Genomic DNA, 20,762 nt, shown 5'->3' with positions numbered 1-20,762 from the left:
TTTCCCAAATTAAATCTTAAATTTTTGCTAAAAGTATGCTTTATGTACACAATTAATAAATAACTTTTTTATGGTTTTTCAGCGTGAGAAGCTGATACATGAGTTGGAGGAAGAAAGACATTTGAGACTTGAGAGTGAAAAAAGATTACGGGAGGTGACCCTGGAGTCGGAGCGTAGCAGAGCTCAGATGCGTGGGCTGCAAGAACAGTTTTCCAGGTATGTTGCATAAGTAAACTATGTTCAAAATATGGTAAGAACATACTTCGGTGAAAAAAGATTGATCAAACCTATTAATAACTTGAGTGGATGGAATCTAAGGCAGAAATTGCTCTCCCTCTGAAATCCTGTAAACGTAACAGGCTTTTCAGTAAATGATCATTAGCATCCTGTAAAACTTAAAAGGCTTACACCATCATTCTATGTAATGGTGAAAATTTTCCTTTCTAAACATCTTGCAATTGTTTCTCAATAATTTTCTAATTAGAGGTCTTCACTTCTCAAAAGTGTATGTCATTGGTAAGTCAATATTTGGTTGTTAATTTCTGCTTACCAACAAGAATGAGTTTGATCAATCTGAATAAAGGGGAGAAAAAGTGATGCCTTTTACCAGGTGGATAATCATCCTGTTTGGACACGTGTCAGTTCTCCTCCTGCACTGACTTTGTACTAGAACAGAGCTCCACTTATAAGGGAATCGTCTTAGAACTGGGATTTAAGACAAACCATTCATATGATGACAGTAAGGATTTGACTTATGTGTTGTTTTCATGGTGCATGATGAGATCTTGTACATCAAATAGAATTTTTTATTGTTTTTTTCACATCAACAGAAACAAAACAATCAAAACAAAATCAAAAGAGACAATGGAATTTTATGTTGTATATTTTCCATGAAGGCTGAATATTAACTTGTTCCCTCAGGCCCCTGCATCACTGAGAAGTCCAAGTTCAGTTTAATATGGTGAAAACAAGCTGTGGGGAGGGTTTTTTTCTTTGGTCATTTTCATTGTAGGTTTTAGGGGTTTCTGTGTTGGGCATTTTTTGTGGATTTTCTCCCTCAGTGTGCCATGCTGCTCATCTGATCTGAAATTGAGTTTCTAGGCAACGCTGCAAAAGCCATTAATAGCAATAATAAAATTTGTCCTGATTTTTTATTTTGTTTTTGGAAAATTTCCATTAATACTCTTCAAATTTTAAAAAACTAGCAAAGTGTTCAAGTAAGTCTGAAATTCTTTCCCTAGAAATGCTAAGGGTATTTCTTTTTAAGTTTTCTGTTGTTGTTCTATGATGTTTGATTTCAATTTTTACTTATTCTGATGTGACTCCCTAACTAATATACACAAAATAATTCCACCCTATAGGTCTTCTTGGTTAGAATATTTTGATCTATTATGTATTAATCTTTGTTTATTGAAGAATTTCCTGAGGTTCTGATTGTAGAATAGTATTATTGTTACAATAACTAGAAGCCTTTGAATAAACTTGGAAGATGTTGGAGCCATGATTAAGAAAAGAAGGGGTGAAGGGAAGCCCATTTCCAGAGTAACGCGCCAAATAACTTGATAAAATTTTAACTGTTGCATATTCAGATCTTTTCAGGATAACCCTTCATTATTCCTGTGAATCTGCAGTAGTCTGAATCGCTTTTACAGTCCTTCTGAAAAGAATGACTATTATATTAGTTAGGATCCCTGAAGTCTACTATCTTCAAATTAATCCATTCTTTTTCTTCCGTTACTATTTGCTTGCTCTGATCTATCAAGAAGCAGAGGCATGCAAGTTCTTTGGATTAAAGTTGTTTGTCTCTTTTTTTTTTTTTTTTTCTACCTCTGATTTAGATAAAGGTGAATGCCTCCTAAATCAGTACTGTGTTCTTTTTAAGGCTGTCTGCATGTTAGCTATACTGCTTGAAGGCAAACTTAAATATCACTTTTCATTAACGGCACCTTGGTTGGCCCTGTTATTACCAATGATGAAAACTGGTGTTGGCTTCATTGGGCCATGATTTTATTATAGTGTAGACCAGATGCTAGGAAGAGAATGCATCACTTAAATGCTTCATTTGCTTTTAAAACATTATGTTTGTTATGATGAATATTAGAGGTTATTTTTTCTTACGTTTAGTAGAATATTAAGATACTTGCTTACACAAACAGACTTTCTCCCTGAACAAGTGTATTTCTTATTACCCTGCTTGAACGAGTAATGAAACTGGCACCTGGATAATCTTGTGCTGCTTAGAGATTATGTATTGTTTGAAGAATTTGAGACTTTTTCCTCAATTTGAGAACAATTAAGTGGGACAAGACAGGTGGTGATGGGAGAAGATGTTAAAATCAAGCACAGTGCAATTACTTTGGAAGAAGATGGCTAGAAAGTAATACTTCGGGCCCATACATTCTGGATTTCAGATGTAGATAAGACTAAAGTAAGAACATGTATTATAGCGTTTTAAATATAGGCGATTCCTGAACTAAATGGATTTACATAGACATTCCTGCATAGACATGCAGAACAGTAGGTTAAACTATGATTTGGAGGATGTTTCTTTGCATCTCAAAAGATTTTCTATGCATCTTTGAAAGAAAGAAACATAATGGTTTGTGGAAAGCTGTAAGCTGATCTTTTTAATCAGGGGAAGAAAGCTGCCTGTTCCTATCTGAAATTGTGTGAAAAACTTTAGTCTGTCATATAAGCATATAGGTTGAGATTGAGGACTTCAGAGTGCAAGGTGTTTTTTTTTTATTGACTGACGTTTCTGTTCTTACCAGGTAAGCAATATTCCAGGCTAGGAGTCTGAAATAAATCAAAGTTCTTTTTCTTAACATCTGTATAAATCTGGCAGAGCCTTAAAGTGACACAGTGGATAGTTTGATAAATATGTGACAGTTGCTGTAGAAGGAGAGAGAGCTTTAAAAGCCAAATTTCTTTTCCAGAATTGTATAGTGATGTATCCATGTAGGTTTAAATTTGTTTTCTAATTTTATTGGAGATTAATATATTTAAGGTGTGGAAAGATCCTGCAGGAAAACCATTTAATGCTAAAGCTGATTTTACATTGTAGTTGGATGCAGTTATTTTTGCATTGCCTTAGTATAATATCACCTTGAGGTGATATTATACCTCAAAATCAAAATCCTTGATGTTTTCTTTCTCAAAACCACTGTTATTTTGCTGCAGCTGTTGTGTTAAATTCTCTAAGGCCCTTTTTGGCATAGCAGTATATAGATGAGTGTTGCTCAGATGCATGAAGACTAACCCTCTAAATACCCGTCAGCCCAGTTTCTTCCAAGACAGTGTCATGCAATCTGAGTTTCCCATGTTGATTGTGGCCAAGTGTCATGGTGAGTCGCCATTTAGGTTCGTATTATGCCTGCTGCCTCTTTATCCAGCTCTGGAGGAAATTAGGTTAATTCTTTTTTTTTGTTTGTTTTTTGTTTGTTCGTTTTTCTGGGTTTGGATTGCAGGGTTTTTTTTGCTTTCTCACAGTTTAACATTATTCCTCCTTGAACTTCTTGGGCATCAGAGAAGAAAATCCACTGTGTCTCATGTACCTCCTTGTTCTTGGTTTCAGCTGTGCTTTTCATACTTTAAGCATCTTCCTACAAGAGTAGGAACAGAAATGCAACAACCCTGCCCAAAGCAGTAGGTGTAATTTATAGTATCACTCTAAAAAGCACACTAATACACACAATATAATATGATTACATTTCTCTGCTGTACATCAGTAAGCAATAGAAATTGTTGTCTGTTGAGTGCATATAGTACATGTGACTCCAAACTGCGATTAAACGGTAAAGCAGTAAAAGAGGTAGCTTTACTTAAGTTATTTTGATTGCTATTTTGGTCTAAATGAAACCAGTTCAATAAACACAGTATTGTAGAGTATATCTGTAAACAGTAATTGAAGAGGCTAGTATCAAATCTTAAATCCCCTTTGGGTAAATTTCAAAAATTCTTTCAGTTAAGATGATGTTGTTTATAGGTAACAATGACTGTGACTGGAAAACTGCCTCAGGCTTTTAAGAATGGATGTTATTGGAAAAGTAGGAAATGGTCCTTGTTTGATCTGCCAGGGTCCTGCGAATGGGATGAGTGCAGTTCTCATTAGATTGTATTTCAGCATTCGTCTCACATTAATATTGACCATAGGGTTAAGCCTGTCACTTCTGACAAGGGGAAAAATGACTGCTACAAATCCGATAACAGTTTGCATAAAAGGGACTGCATGGTTGTTGGTTTAAGCACATCCTACATGGTTTTCTCCAATTGTTGTTAATTCCCCTTGCTCCATTCTGGATTGTCAACAGGTGAGTGGAAATGATAACTGTTTTCCTAGCAGCTGTGATAAAAGAGATTTTTTGCATTACATCAGCATGTTGATGTTGCACCATCACATCGTAATTTCTAATGTGCTTGATCTAGGGGTCACCGCCTGCTTGCACTACAGTAGCTTTCCTGCCATGACTGGTAATCCATATATGACAGAGACCATGTCTGGAAGTATAAACCAGTGCAACACCTCAGTAGCCCCTGTGGTTGGTCAGTTTGTCTAATGTCCATTGAATGCCAATTTAAACCATTAATAACATTTTAATCTAGTTTCTGAGGAGAATAAAACACTCTCCTGGCAGCCATTGGTGGTATTCCTTTGTTTCTGTCATAGCAGGGATGAGTAAAATACCATGTGGGAATTCACTCCTTGTCTCGGAGGATGATTACAGGAAGAGCTGTCTACGGTTCTCTTTTGTGTAGTTCTGCAGTAATTTCCCATCATCCTCCCTGTATGGCCTGTATGTAGGGTTATTGCGGGAGGCAGATTGTCACAAAGGTAGAGTTTATATCAAAAGCTGACCTTATCATCCTGCCCTATGTTTTTTGATACTGCCAGATTTTATTAGATGTGACTGTGAAATGTTACAAAAACTAGTGAATAAATATAAACCACAACTTACTGACTTGAAAGTTCTGCGTCTCTGGTGGGTATCTCACTTGTACACTTCCTGTTTTGCTGCTGACTACAAGATTTCCATCGTTGTGGTAGGTTGACCTTGGCTGGCTGGCAGGTGCCCATCCAGCCACTCTCTCATTCACCCTCCTCAGCAGGACTGGGAGAGAAAATAATAAGAAAAAAACTCTCACAGGTTGAAATAAGGACTGGGGGATAACGCAATTACTATCAAGGGGAAAGCAAACCCAACTTGGGGAAGATTAATGTATTGCCAATTAAAAATAGTACAGAATAGTAAGAAAAAAAGACAAACCTAATACCACCTTGTCCCACCTCTCCCTTCTTCCCAGGCTCAACTTCATTCCTTTGTTCCTGACTCTTCTACCCCCTTCCCTGAGCCACACAGCAGGCAGCAGAATTGGGGTGGGAGCTGTTGTGATCAATTCAAAACACTTCTTCTCTTCCACTCCTTCCTCCTCACACATTTCTCCTGCATCAGCATGTGGTCCCTCCCACTGGGGTCTCTGAGTGCTGGGAGGTCTCTCTGGAGTGTGGGAAGTTAAAGGAGATGGGACTGATGCCTGCTTCGCAGGCACCAGTTCTGGAGCTGCGACTGTGTGCTGGGCAAAGTGCTTTCACTGGAGGGCTGCTTGGCTCTTGGGCTTGGTGAGCCTCAGGATGTGGTGTGAATGCTGTTTTCCTAGGGCTTTGACCTAATGCTTAGGATATTGATCTTGTCTTTTGATTAGAATTGACAGAATAAAAGAATGAAGTTTCTTTTAGATTAATGCTGATGGAGTGAATATATCAGTGTTTTATTTATGTGCATGTATGACACTTAGGTACATATTTCATCTCTAATTGTTGCTCAGAAATGTCAAGCACTATTTTGAGTAAGGTCAAGGAGCTTTTCTGTGAATAGCTTTTGTCTGGCAGAAAATAAAGGAATGGTTTTATTAAATCCATGAAATTTAAGTCCAAAGAGGAGGTTGCCACAAGTTGTATATGGATTTTGACCCCACTCAGTTCCCAGGCTACGCTGAACTGAATATGCTGTTCTCCTGTTGTCTGAAGAAGAAAAAGTAGTTCTGTAATCTTTCATACCAAGCTTATTTTTTTCTGTGTATGGATAAGGTGGTTTTGAAAGTACATACACATGAGAAACATCTTCAAAGAATGTGTTATCTCAGTTTTCTTCAGAAACTACAGTTCTTATTCTCATGTTAGAAACCATCATGTTGAAATACGTATTTTCATAGAGAAGCTGAGAAAGAACAAAAGTAAAGAGGTTAGAGTGACTGCGGAGAAGTGAAGAACTAGTGAGTTTGAAACACAGAGGTCATTTAAGGACCAGGAGTTATAGCAGCTGTATTGTATGACGTATGTTGATTTGCGTAACACTTTTAGAGGGCAATGGAGTGCTTTGCTTCAGGCATTATTAAAGATGCACATAGAACTACACCGAGTTCCTGATCTTCTGTGGACTCTTCAGGGGCTGAGGCTACATTAAAAGCCAGGCCTATTTCACTGCCCTGACATATTTGTAAATCATGTGTCGGTGTTTCATGGCAGCTCTTACTCGCTGAAAGCTTCTTTCAAGGGGTCCAGGGGAATGGGTGATTTTTATCTTCCACAGACAAAAACACAGCTATCTGTGTGCTCAGAAAATCCTGAGTTTGGTTTGTATTTATTTATATGCTGATGGTGTGTGTCATACTTGTATTTCTGGAAGGTTGCATTTATTGTCTTTTACTGATTTATCAGAGCATGAAATGATACTCTGCTTCCTCTGTTCCAGCTAGCACTACAATTTGATAGTATATAATATTTTTTTTCTTTTGCATAATGTACTAGATTAGCACCAAAGTAGTACTAGATTGCAGCATAATCCTTTGGTTTACCCTGTTTTTAAAACATACAAGATAGAGACTAACATAAAAATAATATATCAACATTTTCACTACAATTTAACAGTAGGTTACCAATGCCCATATACAGGTCCACACACAGCATATAATCCCTTCCATGCATTATTTTTTGTACTAGGAAGACGGCTTGAATATTCTCTGCACTCCTGTACAGAACCTTTCTGTACTACATAGTGTGTGGTATGTGTTATATCCATCATCTCTCCTGTTATATGACTGCTTCATTTCCAAAGTGAGAAGTCCCCATGGATGTTGTAGGAAGCTCTTGGAAGCATGTACCAAATAATATTGTGCTTGAGGGTAAGAGCAGGGATCCCTGTGCAGATGTAGTCATTGGGTTTACAGACCCTTTTTATGTTGGAGGACAGTGAAAACTGCGTTTTGGTGAGTTTGCAGACTCCTTTGCTGCAGCTGTTTAAAGAGATTGAGGTTCATGTTTGATGTTTATGTACCATGAAATCCTGTACCTGTTGAAGTTCACAGCTGTGTGCATTTTATTTTGCACAATAATAGGTATATGTTTGCAGGTATTTCTAGCTACAGATAATTCTCCATTGTAAAGCATGTTTAGGTTTATGGAAGGACAGTGCTGATATAGGAGTAAGTTCTATTACTGAGTAGTGTTCCTGCAGAAGGGACATGCAGTTATGTATGGTAAGATGTTTCCAAGGTAGATAGGACCTGTGGCTGTTAGGAAGACATCTGTTACTTACTGCTGGTTTGCTGTTCTTATAGATGTCTTTTTAAAATTGCAGTGGAACATGCAAAGGTAATACTGACTGTTTCTTTCCTGTGGAATTTCCCACAGTTTGGTTTCTTTCAAATTTGGAAAATCAGGAAAGTCACTGATGTGTCATGTGCTATTCTGCAATGCTTTCGTGCCATATAAGGTAAAGAGACTATTCAACCCCACCACATTCCTTCACATATTTAATAAAAAGATTCCTTTCCTAGACATGATAGATACCTTAATTCCAAGGACCAGCAGAAGGATCAGCAGATCTGCCAGAAAAAGATTGCAAAGATCAGCAGAAACTCATTTGTTTTTCTTTAGTTTATTTTTTCCCTGAAGCCAAGGCATTTGATATTAATTAGGTGTGATCTGATAGAACATCTTTTAAAATGCTTTCCTTTAACATTGTATTCTTAATTCTGAGTAAATTTTTTTCAGGAAAAACCTGCCCTGATTACACTGTAAGGTCATCGTCACTTTTTCTTCATAGCTTGCCACAATTACCCTGCTATGTAGAAGACCAAACTCCTTTATACTTAGGTCACCTTTTTATTTGGAGGTATAGAATCACAGAATTACATAATTGTTTAGGTTGGAAAAGACCTTTAAAATCAACCATTAGCCTGGCACTGCCAAGTCCAACACTATGTTCTAGCTGGCCTTTGGCCTCTCTAATTTTCTCCCTGTGCAACCTCACAACATCCCTGTAGCCCTCCAGCGTTGCCTGCCCCTTCTTCCAAAGGACATAAACTCTCCTTTTCCCCCCAGTTCCAGCCAAAGCTCTGTTCAGCCAGGCCAGTCTTCTTCCCTGCTGGCTCATCTTCTGGTGCATGGGATTGGCTTGCTCCTGCACCATTAAGATTTCCTTCCTGAAGAACGTCCAGCCTTCCTGGACTCCTTTGCCCTTCAGGGCAGCCTCCCAGGGGACTCTGTCAGCCAGGCTCCTAGACAGGCCACAGTCTGCCCTCCAGAAGTCCAAGGCAGCTGTTCTGCTGACCCCCCTCCTTACTCCCCCAAGAATCCAGAACTCTTACTGTTTTGTGATTGCTGTGCCCAAGACAGCCTCCAGCCAACACATCACCCACAAGCCCTTCCCTGTTCACAAACAGGTCCAGTGGGGCGCCCTCCCTAGCTGGCTCGCCCACCAGCTGTGTCAGGAGGTTCTTCCATACATTCATGGAACGCCCGAGACTGTTCCTCTCTGCTGTATTGTATTGCCAGCAGAGAGCTGCTAAGCTGACGTCCCCTGGGAGAACAAGGGCCAGCAGTTGTGAGACTTCTCCCAGCTGCTTACAGAATATCTTCTCTGCCTCTTCATCCTGATGGGGTGGTCTGTAACAGACTCCCACCATGGTATCTGCCTTGTTGGCCTTCCCCGATTCTTACCCATAAACACTCAACCCCGTCGTCATCATCGTTAAGCTCTAGACAATCAAAACACTCCCTAGCACAGAGGGCTACCGCCTCCTCCCTTGCCTGTCCCTTCCGAAGAGTTGACAGCCATCCATTGCAGCACTCCAGCTGTGCGAGCCATCCCACCGTGCCTCCGTGATGGCAACTATGTCACAGTTTTCCTGCTGCACAGTGACTTCCAGCTCCTCCTGTTTGTTGCCCATGCTGCGTGCACTGGTGTAGATGCACTTCAGTTGGGCTGTTGATCCCACCACCTTTTTGGAGGGGATAAGCCCCAATTCCTGTGTGACTGTTCTCGGGTGCTTCTGTGGTTTTTCACACATCAGTTGTCCCTGCATCTTTGCTGCTGCATGGGTCTCTGCACCCTGCCTCCGCTGGGATGGCAAACTGAAGGACCTCGCTAGCACACTGTCCCTCAAACACTGGTGTACTATCCCCAGGGTTATCTCTAGTAAGCCTGGGTTTATTGCTTTCTCCCTTCCAATTTAGTTTAAAGCTCTTTCCGTGAGCCCTGCTAACTCCTGGACAAAGATCCTTTACTGTCTTTGAGACAGGTGAACCACGTCTGTTGCCAGCAGGCCTGGTGTTGTGTAGACTGACCCATGATCAAAAAACTCAAAATTCTGGCATTGACACCACTCTTGAAGCCTGTTGTTTCAGCAAAGGCAGCCTTTTATATAACCGAGTGCTTTTAAAAATACCAGTAATTATTTCTGCCGTGTTTCCTACCAAAACAAATAAGATGGAGTTTTCTTTTTGATTTTGGTAGAAGTCTTCAAAATTTAGTTTATTCATGTGAAAAAAACATTTCCATCTTTCTGAACCTGAACCTGGAAAAATTCCCTACTTCAGATTGTATGTGTACCTTTATCTTCTAAAAAAATTATCCTCATTTCATAATATTTGTATAGCAAAAGAATATTAAAAAGGAAATGGAGGAAATAGCTGTGAGGGAAGGACAATGTGGTGATAAAGTCCTTAGAGTAGACTGTACTGTGGGGAGTAATTTTTGAAACAGCATTGGCATTTACATTTTTAAACCCAGTAAATCCAAGGGATCTGTGTAAATGGAAATTATGTCCCAGTAAAATTATTAGAGAAGTTAAACTAGTTAAGGAGAACAGGCAGTAAGAAAGCTGGAAAAGAACAGATGTTACCTTAGGGTCTGGCATGGATGACTCTGGTAAAAGCTGTTTTAAAAAGCATTGATCTGGATTGAGCTACAGGATTGTGTACCAGAGTTTTCTACATCAACACAATGACTCAGTCTCTCTTTAAAGTCTTCCCTTTCCCTGTGGTGTTGTACAGTGGCACCTTTTACTAATTAGCCCTTTCTGGGAAGGGAAAGAATATGAAATGGAAATGACAGGAAGGTTTTGAAACCTCCATTGCATGTGCCTTTCACAGCTGGTGGTCTTAGGTATACTCATGCCAGGCATAAACATGCTGTCCACACTTTGAGACCAATTTCTTCAAAGTGAGCAGTTCTTTTGGGAAGTCAACAAGACACACATTTTTAAAATCCATATGTATAATGTTAGGTAAGACTGTTCCTTTGATTCCATTATTAGATTGAGGTAACTACCCAGATAACATGGATTTATCCCATTTTAGTTTACTGATCCTATCACACTTGTGGTTCCTTTTGTTGTATGATTGTAAACCTATACTTAAAAGCCATCTGATATGTGATTTGCAGATTATAGACTGTTTCTCTTTACTAATGGATCAGAGAGAAACATGAGTTTATGATCACCGTTTTTGTGGTTCTTTTTCTGTTAAATGCTTGAGGTCGCTTGTATTAATAATTTTCCTGTACTATAAAACTTGTGTTATAAACTGTAAATGTATCATTAATGGGCAGTGGTGTATATTCAGATTGATGGTGGTAGGTACAGAGCAAATTAAACCATGAGGGAATACTATGCTTAAAAAGCTGAACATAAAACCAAATGATCTTGATAGTGATACTTCTCTTTTATGAGCATGACTGGAATCTTCAAAGGTTCATTGGTTGACTGCATCTAAGCTTTACCTTTACAATTTTACAACAAACTGAAATGGGGAGCCTACACTCCCATTCTAATTGCAAGCAGATAAAACCTGATCCAGAAAAGTGCTTAGCCTATTTAAGATACTGGTGTGCCTTCTGCTGTCGTTAAGGGCAGAAGGAGTGCTTCAGGTACCTTTGAGGACCTTGGTGCCTTAAATAGTACAGATGTACAGATTTGTGGTACAGAGGATAAGAACATGAAATCCTGAATGTTATCTCCCTGAGTAGAATAATAGGGGAATCCTTTGTTTTGTCTAGATTTCAAAGCAAGATTTTATGTTCTTCATGTGTGTATGAGGCAGTGAGGAGGAAAAGGTTTTCTCTAAAGTTGTCTAAAGGAAATGGTACAGGCACAAGCATAGGAAAACAGGCACAAAGATGTCCCAACTTGATACTGCCAGTTGTATCCAAAGGTGGGTACCTATAGGCTGGGGCTTTTTCTCATGTCAGTGAGAAGCTTTTGTAGAATCATATCTTTACTCACAGTTTGCATAGCTGGCTTTCTAATGCTGGTGTGCAAGTAAAGAGCTGGTCTTTAAATGTGACCAACAAATAATATGTAAATATAAGCAGTTTGTTATCCTGATCTGCATAACCTCTTAAGTACCTACACTAACTAATGGAAATAGAATAATTTATCTGCCTGACTTGAGGTGGTAATACATTTTTTCAGCCTAGTAGCAATTTGTAGTCTGCATATATTGGATTGTTTCACAGGAGAATTATTACGGTAATTTTAATTTTATCTTAGAACTTGTAATTATTCCACAGTATTGTTCTAATGTAATAGGCTATGCAGCAGTTCATGCATTTGTCAGTGCTCAAAATTGGACAGGGCAACTTCAGTTTTAATCTTTTTATTTTATCAAAAAATTTTTGGGGGTGTTTTCCTCTATGAGCACATTTCAAATATGATTATTAAAAGTTGCATTGAGTATATTAAAAACTGAAAAGGTATTAGGTGCAAACTATTTCTGAGTTTTGCTTCTCAGAGTATATGATAAACATTGATACAACAGGATGGGATTTGTTATTCTTGTATAGTCTTAAAGACCTAGTTCTTCTAATTATTCATCCCTTACTCTGATGCTGCATTTTGCTAGATACTCTACAGGTTCATCCTCAGGGATTTATTCCCTGAAGACATAAGAAGTTTTTCAGCCACATGGCGGTTGCTTGTGCTTATTCATACACGTAATAGAACTTGCTTAGAGGAAAAGTTGGATTTAAAAAAGAAAAGATGCTTGGTATTAGTCTATCAGTATCAGTAAGGACAGCTGTGATGTCTTTCTTCACTCCTGTCTGAAGGAAAGGCTTAGGATTCTCACTGAGTTTGGCTCTAGACCAAGCATAGGGAACATCCCCTAGAAACAAAGGGGCATTTCCCATCTTAAGGATGGAGAAAGCATTGAAGGACAAATGCTACAGTTTGAAGTCATCTGACACGATTCAAACTATTTAAATAAATAAGGAAGATGGGTGGGCTAGATCCTCACCAGCTCCTGAAAGGTGCTAGATGACTGCAGTAAAAATGCAGTCATGAGAATTGACAGTATTTGGCTTATGGCAGGAATGGACCTAAGTAATTAACTGTGGGCTTTGCCTGTAAGGGGGTTGTTGCTTAAAATCTTGGTATTTTTTGCAGTGCCATTAGTCATGCTGAATTTATATGACTATACGGTTATAATTCCTGTCTCCATAGGGATTCTTTTACAGTTTAGTAACAATTACTGTTTAGTATTTCAGATAGCTTTTATTGTAAAGCATTGCCAAAAATCTTAATGTGATTATCTTTGGTCATAATGTGTGCTTCAGTCTGCGGGTACTGTAAGAAAATGTAGATTGATTTGAATGATGGTTTCAGTGTAACATGGTTTTAATTCCATATGCAGTGCTTGCCTCATAATCTCAAACTCTACGAATTGGGCAATACTACTCTTCAGTCAAATTGTGTATTAAATAGCATTACTTAAATATGTATTTCAGAAAGCATCCATTATCTTTCAAGCATGCAGTATAATAACTACAGATAGGTTATTCCAAAAACATTGTCCAAAATATGTTAATAGAATATTGTGTTGCATAAAACAATGAGCTCCTTTTGTGACAATCAGGTAACTAAAGATATGCTGCAAGAGGATGCAGGGAAACTACAAATGCAGTTTAGAACAAGTCACATCATAGAGAACACGGAGTATTTTGCGTTGTTGAGACACACTCTTCGTTTACATATATCTTGGAGTAGCTTTTTCTTTTGCATCGTTCTGTTTCATGATAACTGAATCCTAGTTCAATTGCTTTCTTCAAGATAAGGGATTTTACTCTTCTTGGTTTTCACCAGCATTCCAGATAGGAAGGAAGAAGCGGCATGCCAGGGAAGGGTTGCATTTGTCATGGGGAAAGTGGTTAGGAGGAGATGTGAGATGAGGCTTAACGCTGCAAGGGAACAGAGATTTCTGTAGTCTCTTGTTTTGGTACAAAAGGTTATGCTGCATTTTAGAACTTGACATACCTTTTCTGCAAGCATTTTTAATCCTTCTGTGTTCTTCTGTACTTGTGGGATTTAATTGTCCAGTTTTTCATGTGAGTACATAGCAGAGAAAACACATCCTGCCATACATTGTGCCTGCATCGGAAATCCAAGCAAACTGTGTTTTGAATTAAGTTTTCATTCTCTAGGAATACAGATTAGATCATTAAGTTGTAGTGCCCTTATCGGTGTTTGCAAGCTGCAGAGTCTATTAATTGAATGAATGTGGCATGGGTTGATACACTGTCTCACCTGATCAGAAAGTAACCTTAGTTCTGCCTTTAGCTATAGGTTTCATCCTTCATCTTAAAGCCTTTTTAGAGGGACTGAGTTGATTGTGGTTTTATTGCTGTGTTCCATTTGTCTTCAGTTGGCAGATTCCTTCTAGCTTGTACCTACTAACCATAAGAAAGCTAATCATGTATAGATCATGTATAGATTGTAAGCAAGTAACAGTAAGCTTCTGCATATGTTACTTTTTACTGAAAAAATCAGTAAGAAACTGGAAAATTCTTACCACTTGTACTACTTTCTGAAAGGCAGATAAGGAAGAGCAAGGTAATCAGTGGATTTAAAAGTCAGGAAGTTGACTAACTTCAAAATTACAGTTATAATTATGGTATATCAAACTGTATCTGTGTTAAAAGTGGTCTACAGTAGAGATCTGTCTCCTTGACTTTTCAAATGCAAGTGTAGCTCAGAATATGAATTCTGTTCAAGACAAAGCATTTCTTAATTTTCTCAGGTACTGTACACGTCTGCTGCTGCTATGCTTGTATTCTCAAACTGAAGAGAAAAAAAAATCCCAAAACCAATCTGTCAATGTCTTCCTTAAAAGGCAAATGTGTATCAAATTCAGTTCTTGTGTCTTAGTCTCAGCCATTCACAGAGAAAAGAGCTCATTTTGTCTAAGCCTATGCAGTAGTGAGTGGTGGGAAAGCATGTTATATTGGTGTGAATTTGCTGTAGAGCCTGTTAAAGAAAGAATGAGGGAAACTTATTTATTTTGAGTTTTACAGAGGCCTTGGATCCCTAAAAAACAATTTTAGTATATACAGGGAAGAAGGGTCACTGGTTTCACTAGTTTCATGCTTGAGTATTCTTGTTTTAAAAATACTTTAAATATTCTGGGTTTCATTCAGCTCTTCTAGTCATGTACTGAATTGCTGAAATTTACAGCATTGCAAATTAAGGAGCAATATTTTGCCATTCCAGACTTGCCTGCATTTCATTGTGAGCTCTCTGATGCATATTTTGTGACATATTTGGTGTTTGTTGCAGTGCTACATATATTTTCTCAATAAGCATGTTTGTAATAAGACAATTATATTGGCAACTGCAATGTGAAACACATGAATCATGATCCATTGTAGTGCTGGCAGGATAAGAAATGTCAATTGAGGTTGCTGTAAGAGGTTTCCTAATCCTGCTGAACTAAGGAGTGAGATTCTTTCTGAATCATTGCCATCTGGAGTATATAAAAATGTGAAATAACCTTTTATCATTAGGTTGGCACGTGCTACTGGAGAAGTATTGGCATTGATGAAGTTCTAATGAAATGAAATACTATGCACTGAGAAAAACTCACTGCTTCATTATTTTATCTAGGTTCATCTGAACCCTCCCCTCCAATTTATGAAGGTTATTGAGTAGTTAATAATGTTTTAAATCTAGAAGACCCAGTCTTCATTTCCAATAATCTGGCATTTTAATATGCATATTAATCTACTTATAAATACAAAACAATGTGCATGTGGTGGAAAATAATTTTTAATTCATATTATAATCAGGTAATTAAGATCACTCTTTCTGTTTTCTTAACTTGCTGCACTTATTTGACAGGTATTTATTGCCCGTAAATTTTAGGGCGTAATATTAGGTCAAGAGTCTTCAACCCTTACTTTGTCAGAAGCAATCATGGCACATAATCATTCCATAATCTGATCACACCCACTGCAGAATGTCTGCTCTGTCCAACTGTTGCTATAACTGCCTCATCTGTACTGAACTGCTATCTGTAGTACACACAATACTGCTCAGTTTATGTAAAATTGTTCTTATATCAGGTTCATTTTACAAATATATAGACTAATTCTGTCCCACCCACCTTTGCTTTACTAAACTTGCCCAGCTTTTTTAGCCTCTTCCCTGTGCCTGTTGCAATATAAGTTAATTTTTCTTGAAGATAGGTGGTCTGAACATGTATTTTGGATGGGTCTTACCAATTTCACAGGTATTGTATGTCTGTTACTGCCATCTTCCTAGAGCAGGTGCTTTTCCTCATGTTGAACTTAGTTGCTCACTATTGATGGGAGAATATTTCCAGGAAATGTAGCTGGCACCTGTAGGTAACTTGCTTGAGAGTAAATGCTTAGGCTTTCCTTAGTGATACCCTTACAGGCAGTGTAACCACAAGCTAAATTCCCAACACCCTTGGAATTTACAATGGCCCCGTGTCTTCCTTCCTGATCTGTTCTAGGTCTTATCTTGCTGCTGCCCTGAACCCTTTCCTGTCATCTCTTACCTATTCTTCATTCATTCATCTGGATTCTCTTTCATGTAAAACACCCAGCTGAGTTTGTGAATGGCCATTACTGTAATTCTTGCATCCAGAAAAGACTGATATTTGCTGTGTATTTGCTCTTGTTTAGCAAAGCTTACATGGTTAGGCACATTTCTAGTTAAAAATACTGTCTGTGTCAGATGTGGAATCTTAATCACTTTGAATCTTCTGTCTGTACCTTACATTCTCATTTTGAAGGGTTAATCATCATGTTGTTCAGAGAACTAGATGACAGTCCTCTTTACTCTTCAGATTAAACAATATGAAGGCTGAGAGGTAGGGCTGGATTTAGAAGATGAAGGATTAGGACTGTTAACTAATTCTTTTGAGGATGTGATTTTGTTCTATCATGCTTAAATTGAACTGGGCCAGTGATTTTGTGATCCCATAAATATAGTAGATGAGAATATATTTTATGTTAAGCATCTTGTTTAGTCTCTGTATATTCTTACGTAATTCTGACAGAAATTTGTCTGCAGTATTGAAATAAATTTAAAGTTTAAAAAGTTCTAGCCAGTTCTTGTGCTAATTGTGTTTATTTCTGCTATACAGACAGACCAAAAACATTGCTAATTTTTCTGTAAATGATATTCCTGTCGATTTCGTAAATGCGTTGGGATAAATAAAAAAGATGAGTATCATTCTCTCTACACTTTTCAGTAAAACCTCTAAATGCATCTGCCGTTATGTGTTGTGTGTACATACTATTGCTCAAGCTAGTAAGAATGTACAAGAGCACATTTTAGGCATTCTGAGAGCATACCTGCTTGATTTTCCAAGACAAGTGTTGCTTTTACAGTTAACTAATAACCTGTAAAGCTACAGAGATAAATTAAAAAGGAAAATAGCACTCCTCCTCCCACTGGAGTATTTAGAGATAAACTCAAATTGTGATGGTAGCTAACATGCAAGTATCTGAACTAGCGTTCAGTGAGTAACAGAGCACCAGAAATAGTGGTTTTATAGTGTATACTCTAAACCTGCCTGTTCCCCAGATGAATATTGTATTGACTGCCCTGCACTGAGCTCCTTGATGCAGTGCTGTTGGTCAGGATCTAAGCCAGCTCATTTGAAGTTAGCTTGGTTATTTGAGCTGCAGCAGTAGTTTTGATGAAGAGTGTGCATCTCTTGCAGAAATAACATTCTGCAAATTATGTTAGGAAGATAAGCAGTGCTTTAGAGGAGAAATAATCACACTTTCAGAAATTTAATATCTACATTTGAAAAATACATTAATTTTAAAAATGGAAGAAGGATTATCTCATGGTAGTAATAGTGTCATTGCCTTCCTGGTCCATGGAAATAGAGATGATTTGTAAAGATTGGTATTGCCGCTTGTTACAGAAGCTGATACAAGTCTAATAAACAGTATGATCTCTTCCTAATAATTCAGTCTGTACTTAACTTGAAATTTTCTGTTTCTGACCTGAAGAAACACTTGTGTAAACATGTTTCACTCTTTGTTTTTCTGTATCTGAATCTGTTGGCTTTAAAAAAAAGATTATGAAAATGATTCAAAATCTCTTAGGATTTGTTTCCTCTGTTGGCTGCTAAATGAAGATAATGACATTTTACAGCTAAGCAAGCAGAGGAATTCTGAACAATTTACTAACTAATATTGCTGTGAAATTGTATATATAGCATTAAGAAATAAAATGGGAAATGCTTAAACATGGGTAGCTGCAAATCTGATCCATCTACCTAGTGAAAAAAGGTATGTGTGCAAATGAAGAGACACAAATGAACTCTAAGCAAATGTCAAGTCTTTCACAGGCAGATTATATTTAATGGAAGCCATATAAATATTTCAAGTGGCTACTGACCCCATTGTTTCTAACCTCATACTCAGTGGCAGGACATCAGACCTGATGTCTTTCAAAGTAGTTGTACATGTATGCTCATAAAATATCTGCCTTGTGGACCTCCAAAAAGAGCCCTTTATATATTTAGTCCTGTATGTTTGGTATTGTGTTTTTAACGAATTAGAAACAAAGAGCACAGTCCACTTGAATCTGGTGTGATTAATCAAAATTGCATAGTTATGTTATGAAATGGGATCTATGCGCAGAGGAGATGATTGTACCATGGAAAATGTATGCCTTTGCTCAAACCCAACCAACTCACTCCCCTTTAAAAGGGTCCAGAGCAGTCAATGCTGAGGGAACCGAGTAGGAAAAGGGAAGATGCTTTCTATGTCTTGTTTCCCTTTCCAGCATCAAGAATGGTAAATTGAGGTATGTGATGCTTAGTCAGGAAGCAAATACTGAAATGCTTATTGTCAAGAATTTTAAATAAAATTTTGAAAAAGCATATTCAAAAACAAAGCAAGGCCAAATATTTCTCACAAAATTTCAGATTTGATGATGGTTCAAGACTTACGGTGTTCAGAACAGGGACATAAAAGCTTCCCCAGGAGTTTTACAACAAGAAAATTAAATTCCCCAGTGGGATGTGAGTAGAAAAGGATCTTACAGCTTGGTCTCCTCACCTTAAAGAAAACAACCTCATAAAGAGGTTACGCTTGCCACCTGATAAATGTCTGTGTGGTTTTTTGGTGAGGGAGATGTGGGGGTGGCTTCATTTTGTCATCCTTTTGTAGGAGTGGAGTGAAGGGTTAAGAGGGAAAAGTCTTGATTTTTTTAGAATCATAGAATTGTTTAGGTTGGAGAAGACATTTGAGATCAAGTCCAACCATTAACCCAGGACTGCCAGGCCCACCACTAAACCATGTCCCTAAACATGGTATCTACCCATTTTTAAAACACCTCCAGTGATGTTGATTCCACCACCTCCCTGGGCAGCCTGTTCCAATGCTTGACCACCCTTTCAGTGAAGAAATTTTTCCTAATCTGCAATCTAGACCTCCCCTGGGGCAACTTGAGGCCATTTCCTCTTGTCCTGTGTTATCTGGGGGGAGAGACGGACCCCCACCTGCCTACAGCCTCCTTGTTGGCATGTTCACCATGGGCCTAACTTGCATGGGTTTCTGATGCAGCAAGTGTACCTGGGGCATCATCAGGAGGTATTCTGGGTAGTGCAGCTGTGGGACTTGAAAGCTGAATAACCCAGTAGATCCGTTGAGATGGGAATTTTAGTCCCCATCTTCATGTATCCTATGTGGAGACAGCAGAAGAAAATACAAGGGGAAAAAAAGCAGATTTGTGTGTTGTACACATATAAAAGATTTTATACATGGAACTTCTCGTCTATGGAATTCATAGTGTTTTGCAAAGCAAATCTTTGTCTATTCAGTAAAACAATGTCATACCTGAGACTAGAAATCCTGATCTTGACTCTGGTGAACTTCATACGGTGCATTATAGGATTGGGTTCTTCATCAGGCATTGAATGCTTACCTGAAAAACACAGTGAGGTAATAGTTGACCAAGCCTATTAAGCAGTATTGACTTAATAAAAAATAATATTAAAATACTAAAATTGCACATGAAAAATGGGGTAGGTGGGAGGGGACAGTGTTGTTGGATGTCAGGAAACTATTTTTCTACCTGAATTTCCAAGCTGCATAATCTAACCACCAGTATGCCACTGATAATACAAGACCTTTTACAAATACATTTTCTAAAACAACCCAAACTGAAAAATAACTGATACACATTTCCAAAGATGCCTGTCCAGTGTAATGAAGTTTTCAGTCAGCATCAGTCTCCTTGTTAATTGAGAAGATTAAAGCTCCAGTTACCTGGTGCGCTTGTCTGTAGGCTCCCAAATCAGCTTAAGAAGAAAATCTTTGGAAAGAAAAAAAATCCACTGTATAACTTTGGCTTTCAAAATTTGATCTGGCATAGATGACAGTATTTCAATAAACAAGTTGCAGGTCCAGTACAGAATATTACTTACTGTAAGCACATTCTGACTGAGTTCTGTTAAAGCTGATTTAAAAGGTTTATTGTATTAAAAGCTGCAGTAGAGATACCTAGCTTTCTGATAAATGGAGTACTAGTAGATTGTATCTTTGTAATTTATGAACATAGTAGATTATTATAAATGTCATTGATTCACTCTGATGCATTTTTGCAAAGGGAACAAAAGGATATGAAAAAGAAGTTGAGGAGCAAGAATATTAAATAAAAGGTGGGGGCAGGAATAATGCTTCTTGTCACATGCCTGGCTTTCCTGTTTGGGGTTTAAGAAAGTCTGGCTATTAGGATGTGGATTAGTGGAAGATTCATTCTTCTTCATGATGTAGGTCAGACACTAGCAAACATGTGGTGAAGAAAAGGCCGTTTTCCCCAGTAGCAAGTGAAAACAGTAGCTCTGCGGACTTTGAAACAGAGGACCAGACAGAATGATTAGTTTTGATGTCCTGTACGTTGTGCAACAGATTTGAAATGTATGAGTAATGAAGGCTTCATGCAGAAGAGTCTCTGACTGCACAGTGTGGGGCTACGGTAATGCTTTTTTAAAAAGCAGCTCAGTTCCTGAGTAGCCTTTTGTGAGAAGTCATTTGTCCAAGTCAGAAAAAGGAACTGGCAATGTCCCGGAACGTGCACAAGAGGAGTGTCCCCAGGAGAGCTTGTTCACAGGAGCCTGACTTTAATTTCATGCTAAGAGAGGCTGTTTGCAGGTACTG

The 20,762-nt window shown here is 38.2% G+C and overlaps 1 protein-coding gene across 13 annotated transcripts in view; it reads left to right on the top strand.

Moving 5' to 3' along the window:
• NCKAP5 (NCK associated protein 5) overlaps nt 1–20,762 on the top strand; it is a 245,332-nt gene that overhangs the window by 51,597 nt on the left and 172,973 nt on the right. For 12 of the 13 annotated variants that reach the window (XR_013930049.1, XR_013930050.1, XM_080399613.1 and 9 more), the window contains one exon: nt 83–216. Coding sequence is in view for 11 of the 13 variants with exons in the window: in XM_080399613.1 (XP_080255739.1) it covers nt 83–216 (134 nt within the window). In the remaining 2 variants the exon portion in view is untranslated. Of the gene's footprint in view, nt 1–82; nt 20,757–20,762 lie in introns of those variants that run through there. The other variant, XM_080399618.1, reaches the window with a different exon arrangement.

This window comes from Falco punctatus (genome assembly GCF_963210335.1).
Source record: "Falco punctatus genome assembly, chromosome: 8".
Lineage (NCBI taxonomy): Eukaryota > Metazoa > Chordata > Aves > Falconiformes > Falconidae > Falco > Falco punctatus.
The sequence above is the reverse complement of the archived record's forward strand: the minus strand, read 5'-3'. Positions and strand labels throughout refer to the sequence as shown.